This window comes from Saccoglossus kowalevskii, chromosome 2 (assembly GCF_978046115.1).
Source record: "Saccoglossus kowalevskii chromosome 2, keSacKowa6.1, whole genome shotgun sequence".
Classification (NCBI taxonomy): Eukaryota; Metazoa; Hemichordata; class Enteropneusta; family Harrimaniidae; genus Saccoglossus; species Saccoglossus kowalevskii.
Genome location: NC_140642.1, coordinates 13,245,388 through 13,252,738, shown reverse-complemented (window position 1 = coordinate 13,252,738; position 7,351 = coordinate 13,245,388). Strand labels below are relative to the sequence as shown.

The following is a 7,351-nucleotide window of genomic DNA, read 5'->3' as shown; positions in this document are numbered from 1 at the left end:
CCAAGCGCGTAGGTGTTACCATATCGAATACTAGTAATCTAAACAGAACACTTTTATAGTAGAATGCACTTACTGTAAAATAATTTCAAACTGAGTGACAATATTTTTTTTATCTAATTATTTTTTTATTTTGTACGCGTTCTCGTTGTTTTGTTTTTGTATTTCGGCAGTACGCATTAATATCTGGCGGCAATGAAAGTGCATGCTAAAAAAAAAATAACTGTGATTTATTGTTTAGACACAAAAATGAGATTAGCCGTAAGAACACTGATATTACACCAGTTTCCAAATACAAAATTCTATAATAAAACTTAGGGAGTCTTTGGTCTTAAGAGCTTAGGGGGTCCCAATAAAAATGGCAGTTTTGTTCTGATCGGCCGTGAATTTTTGATATGCTGTGAATGGAGTTATTCAGGAAGGTAATAATGTAAAGAATTAACAAATTTGTTGTGCTCAGTTCGGCGCGATTAATAATATGCAATCAATTTCCTGTCAGTTGACAACACATTATATTCTAAACCAAAGACTGACAGCACGTTTTTCGAAGACACTGTGCCGTTCAAACCATGGCAGTGGAATCGAAATTTACTTCAGTCTGCGTTAGATTTGTGCATTCAGATCTCAGTATATTGAAAAAGACGTTTGTTTATAGTTTTTAGCGATAATCAGCAAGTATTTCAGCTGTTCGTTGTACGATTCTTTGATGTCCCTCAGATGAGAATATATTTAATCTGACTGTTTGCCGTTTACCACGGTGCTCAATGTCCTAAATAACTGAACGGCCACATCACTGCTTCATGTTAACTTGTATTTCGAAATATATCCAAGTCACAAGTGTAATGACTAGTTTATCATTTATGGTTTATTTTATTCCAGGTAGAGGTGTTTTTGCTGGAAAGCAATTCAAGAAAAGAGATTTCTTATTGCAATACGATGGTGAACTTATTAGTGGGTCGGAGGGAGAGATTCGTGAAGAGTCTTCTGATGGCAGTGTATTCCGTTACTTTTTTTAAATTCAAGGATAAGACATATTGGTTAGTGTCCACATCTTTACAATCTTTTCATATGAAACTCATTTAAACTGCATTTAATATTAGCCTATCCCATAGTACTGTGTACATGTCTGTGTTGTGACTACTATGTGACCCTGTACCACAGCCACAGAAATTATTCAAACTCAAACACAACACATGTGGTGTTTTTTTTAATTCATACCTACTATCACCAATAAATTACATGAACAAATAAGGCCAGTAACCCCATCTACCAATATTTGTAACAAATATCAAATTCTTATTTTATGTAATAGTAAAGCTTTAACAACTTTGCCATGTTAGCCACAAAGAATATTTCTTCATTTATTTCTTTTAATGTAGTGGATGACCATATATGACTGTATGCAATTTACTATTATCAATAACTTGGGATTGCTGGTCATTCTTAAGTCTGTATCAAATGAATGATTGTGACAGTAAAAATAATCTTTTAACTCTTAGTCCATAAAAAAAATCTACCTTGCTATATATTTTTCAAAAGCTATATTTTGCCAATGTTGCAGTATCGATTCTACTAATGAACCTGGTAATGGACCTAAATATGGGCGGCTAGTAAACCATGAAAGAAAATTTCCAAATGCAAGAATGAAAAGGACAGCCATACCTGGCACTATTTGCTGTAAAAGACATTGACGTCAATGAGGAAATATTATATGATTATGGACCAGTCAAATTACCATGGGAGCATAAGGTAAGATAATGCTTATTTTCATAATAATGTTATAACAGCATATGCCTTATAAATATATTTATATACAATTTCCAGTTGAGAAGTTGGTGAAAGTCTGAAATAGGTAATATTTGTTCACATCATTCCTTTAACTGATTCCATTCGAAATTGCACATACACTTGCACATGTACTACCACAAACACAAGTACAGTAGGATTGTCTGGTTTGCAAAGTCCATTGGTGTGATATTTTTTCTTCTGATCGTTGACTTGTCATGATGTGTTCAAGATTTGTATAATTATTCCTGTTTTCCCCATGAAAAAGAATATGGACTGAGTGAAATATTTCTAATTTTCTAAAATACATCCTGACCTTGCTCTCGCTACATGTATTTGTTAATTTTGCATGTGTATGGTATGGCAGTATGTCAGTAGATATATCCAGAAAAATATTTTTAATGGTTTGAAAATGCCTATTGTTTGGAATGTTGTTCGCTATTAGTTTGCCCATACTGAGTTTTGGACAGTCAAAACCGATATCTATCATTCAGCAAGATCAGCTAAAACAGGACAAACCTGGACTAAAATTCCTGGGAATAATGTACAACAATGTGACGACTGAGAACCATAATTATTTAGGTACTATTTATTATATATATATTCTGATTTTTCATTGCTAAACCAAAAAAAAATTTAAGTTGTCTTGGTGAAACAGTCATTAAAATCAATGTATTGGTTCATTTCAACTATGCATTTATTACCTTGAAGTGTTGAAAAAAAAAATCCAATAGCAAACCCGGAAAATTTATGAATTTCCCTACTTCAGTGCTAAAAATGGTTGAGCATGTGGGTGTGGTACACTGGCAAATGGCTGTGGATAATACAACCGAACATGATTCTGTCATTCGAGTCGTGTTTCAATAAGCTGACTTCAATTTCCATGATATAAAATATTACATTTAATTTGCTAAAATCATAACAAAGATCTGAGTATTCAAATCATATAACAAGAGGTCACAGTTCAAGTTGCATTTATGAATGAACAATGTGCCATACGATTTGAAGCATTAATTAATTAATTAGCTACATTTGATCCAAATATGAGTTTTCATTGGCCAGAGAAGTCAATTGTTAATGCCCGTTTACCCATGAGAGAGACCCCCCCCCCCAATCTTTAACATATTTTTAGCAAACAAGTTTTTTGGGCCACCATTCACTGAGCATGTACCTTTAATCCCTTTACAGTATTCAAAAAGAAACATGGATACAACTGATGCACAAAGGATAATCAGTATATCAGTTGAAAAAATTGCTTCAGATAGAAATCGGCTCTCATTCAGAAAACTGCGTATTGCCCCAAATATTCAAAAGATCCTGCTAGTATCTAATGTCATCAGCAAAGCTAAACTGGTTTTTTCAAGACAAATGATTATTGGGTTACAACAACAGCCCAGTTTGGAATTGGGATATCATGATTGCAAGCTAGAAACTATGTCAATATACAAGACTGAAGTGAATGTTACTGGTAAGACACAGGAGTTGTTAAATCGTCATTCTAAGATCACAAAGTTGAGAAGTTGTATTCAGAAAGGGAGTATTAGGTCATGAATGGCAAAATTCTCCCCAGAGATGGTAATGGGACAAACATTTCAGTTTTTTTTTTAATTTACAACATGCTGTAATTTGGAGTGTATTTTAGTCCCCGTTCTAACGAAGTCCGTGCGTTCGTCCAGAGTCGTATCTCAGAATCCCTTGGACCGATTCCGTTCATTCTTTGCATGTGCCTAGTACTTTATGTGGCACATATGCACATGCAGTGGTTTAGTGATTCGATTCAAAATGGCCGACTGGCAGCCATCTTGTTTTTTGAAAATGTTGTATTTTTGACATGCTTTGTCAGTTTTCATTCAAATTTAGTACATAGATCATACATGTTAGGATACATGTCCCTGACCGTCTGTGAGTTCCTGAGTCTGTCCGTTCGTCCGTCCGTCCGTCCGTGCGTCAGTCAGTCTGTCCTGAGTCATATTTCAGAATCCTGTAGACCGATTCTGTTCATTCTTTGCATGTGCCTTGTGCCTTATGTGGGAGATACGCACATGCAGTGGTTTAGCGATTCGATTCAAAATGGCCAACTGGCAGCCATCTTGTTTTTTGAAAATGTTGTATTTTTGATATGCTTTGTCAGTTGCCATTCAAACTTGGTACATAGATTATACATGTTAGGTTACATGTCCATGCCGATTTTTTTCGTAATTGGATCTAAGATGGTCGGTATCTTTTTTTTTTTTTTATGCGGTATCTTGGACGTGCTCTGTCAGTTTTCATTCAAATTTGGCACATACATGTACTTTATACATGTTAGGATGCATGTCCATGACAATTTGTTTCAAAATCTGATTGACAGCCATCTGACTTTTTGGCCTTACTACTATTGATATTTCCACAATTTATGTACTATTTTCATTCATATTTGGCACATACATCATACATATCAGTGTGTTTCATAATCAGATCAAAGATGGCCGAATAATGGCTGTTTTTATTTTTGGCCATATTACTACTACACAGAACACGTGTTTTGATGTACCGTACTCGACCGGGTTAGCGCCCAGAGGCCTCAACTCAGAAAATCACGATTTTGTAGGGGTGGGCGCTTACCCGAGCACCCCCCTCGAAAAAGAGTGCAAATGAAAATTTTGATTCATCAAGTGACAGATTACGTCTTTGAGGGAAAATCAAATTACTAAATTAATTTGCGTCGTCATTGATTTTCACAATGAAGAAACAGAAATGATCACAAAAAATATGCACATTTTATTACAATATTAATTACGTACCACCATAATTTACGGAATTAAAAACATTTGAGTCTTTTGGAACACAGTCGAAGTCAAAATTGTCATATTATTTCCACTGACGAAGTTGTTGGATCGTACGCAAACTCTCGATGAAAATCACTTTCCGCCATGATGCAATTGCAGATTTGACCTACAGCAGCGTCGTTTGACCTAATGGGTCAAAGTTGGTTATTAACTAATCAGAATGCTGTGTTGTACTGACGCAAATTCCCGAAGACTTTCCGGTAACGCAATGCGGAAGTGAATAATCGATGTCGAAGTACGATCTGTTGGAATTGATTTCAGCGAATAAACGACATGGTTTTTCCAAAAAACTAGTAACTAGCCATTTTTGAGAATTAGACTGAATATGGCATGAAATATGTATCGCATTTTACTTGTATTAACAGGTCATTGTCGAAGCGTAGTTTACGCACGGTTACCGTGTTCTACGCATCCACAACATGTTCACAGCGGTCGATGTCCACGCTGTATCATATAAAAACGATTACCAAGATTCGTTACGCAAGACCAAGTTTTAAATTAGTTGCATTTTGAAGGGGTGGGCGCTTTGCCGAATGTGACCCCAAATATAAAAATTGCGCAAAAGTGGGGGGTGGGCGCTTGCTCGGGCATAGGCGCTAATGCGGTCGAGTACGGTAAATAGACAATCTGTTGTATACGCCACTTGGAACTCAAGTTTCAAGGACACGCTCGCGACAACCCCTCTGCTTTAATATGATGAGCACAAAAAGAACTTTCAAAAATTTAATGGGGACTGTGTCATTTTCAATGACTTGTAAACAATGTACCGGTAGTAGGGCTTGTAGGGCTTTTGAAATATGTTATAGAAAAGCTGACCTAATTTTATCCCACGTGTCCATTAGTAAATTTTCGCAGCTGGTTAAGTATTCAAAACAAGAAAAATTTTTGCATTATGCCTGTCACCTTTTTTGGGGAGAACAATGCCATTCCGGTTCCAGACCTTGGTCATGTATGGATAGATCTTGTGTGAACTTAATACATACATGTACATTGAACGTTTGCAAGTAATTTTGTTTCTCAGACTGGATTCAAAATGGCTGACTGGTGGTCATTTTGTTGTTAGTTTTGAATGTGGGGTGGGGTGGGGGTTGGGGGAATTTTGTTGTAATGAATGTGGTTTCAGAGCTGTATCTGACATTAATTGACCAGGATGGATCTGATTCAGAATGGTGGAATGCTGTTATAAAGTATGCCTCTGACATATATTGATTGATGGCAATCAAACTACTATTCCTATGTCATTTCTTTCATGCTCTGATTCAAAGTGGCTGACTAATTTCAGTTATGTTTACTGTTAAAATAAGGATGACTCTTGTCATATCATGAAATGACTTGTTTTGGTAAAAAATTGTTTACTGGTAGCCATTTTTTATGAATTCTTTACCAGATCGCTGACATGCTTGAATATGCTTCAAACATCACATAAGCATCAAACTTAATGTTGTACATTTCCATATATATGGAACTGAATCTCGCTCATACATGAACAGATTTTGTTTACTACATGGTATATGCATTTTTCACATATAATGGTATTTAAAACATTATGTTGAAAAAGTAACGTGAAATAGCTGTGCTATTTCCAATGACTTGATTTTCTTGTATGCTGTTGAGTGAGATTAAATATAAATATTTATTGCTCTAAAATCTTTGTCTTCTTCTATTTGTATTGCTTTTGTAGATATTAAACTTGCAACAAACACATGGCATACCAGCATGTACCAGGGTGTCACGTATTACCAGAACGCACATCATCTGATGAAATCAGTTGTCTGTTAGCCAAGTCTCAAGTACCAGGGTGCGACATATTACCAGACCACACGTCACCAGATGGAATCAGTTGTCAGTTAGCCAAGTCTCAAGTTCCAGAGTGTGACGTATTACCAGACTGCACATCACAGGACGGAATCAGTTGTCAGTTAAGCAAGTCTCAAGTACCATGGTTTGACATATTACCAGACCACACATCACCGGATGGAATCAGTTGTCAGGTAGCCAAGTCTCAGGTACTTGGGTCTGACACAATACCAGACCGCACATCACCGGATGGAATCAGTTGTCAGTTAGCCAAGTCTCATGTACCAGGGTGTGACATATTACCAGACCGCACATTAACGGATGAAATCAGTTGTCAGGTAGCCAAGCCTCAAATACCAAGGTGTGACATATTACCAGACTGCACATCACAGGACGGAATCAGTTGTCAGTTAGCCAAGTCTCAAGTACCAGGGTGTGACATATTACCAGACCACACATCACCTGATGGAATCAGTTGTCAGTTAACCAAGCCTCAAGTACCAAGGTGTGACATATTACCAGACTGCACGTCACAGGACGGAATCAGTTGTCAGTTAGCCAATTCTCAAGTATCAGGGTGTGACATATTACCAGACCACACATCACCAGATGGAATCAGTTGTCAGTTAGCCAAGTCTCATGTACCAGGGTGTGAGATATTATCAGACCACACATCACCGGATGGAATCAGTTGTCAGTTAGCCAAGTCTCAAGTACTAGGGTGTGACATATTACCAGATCGCACATCACCGGATGGAATCAGTTGTCAGTTAAGCAAGCCTCTAGTACCAGGGTGTGACATATTACCAGACGACACATCACCGGATGGAATCAGTTGTCAGGTAGCCAAGTCTCGGGTATTTGGGTCTGACACAATACCAGACCGCACATCACCGGATGGAATCAGTTGTCAGTTAGCCAAGTCTCAGGTACCTGGTTCTGAC

The 7,351-nt window shown here is 37.1% G+C and overlaps 1 protein-coding gene across 1 annotated transcript; it reads left to right on the top strand.

Moving 5' to 3' along the window:
- Nucleotides 1–331: 331 nt before the first annotated feature.
- Nucleotides 332–6,574, top strand: LOC146748138 (uncharacterized). Its single transcript, XM_085491672.1, has 4 exons — nt 332–419; nt 877–1,034; nt 1,559–1,746; nt 6,292–6,574. The coding sequence occupies exons 1-3, from the start codon at nt 402–404 to the stop codon at nt 1,686–1,688; spliced, it is 306 nt and encodes a 101-aa protein (XP_085347798.1). The 5' UTR covers nt 332–401; the 3' UTR covers nt 1,689–1,746; nt 6,292–6,574.
- Nucleotides 6,575–7,351: the final 777 nt, after the last annotated feature.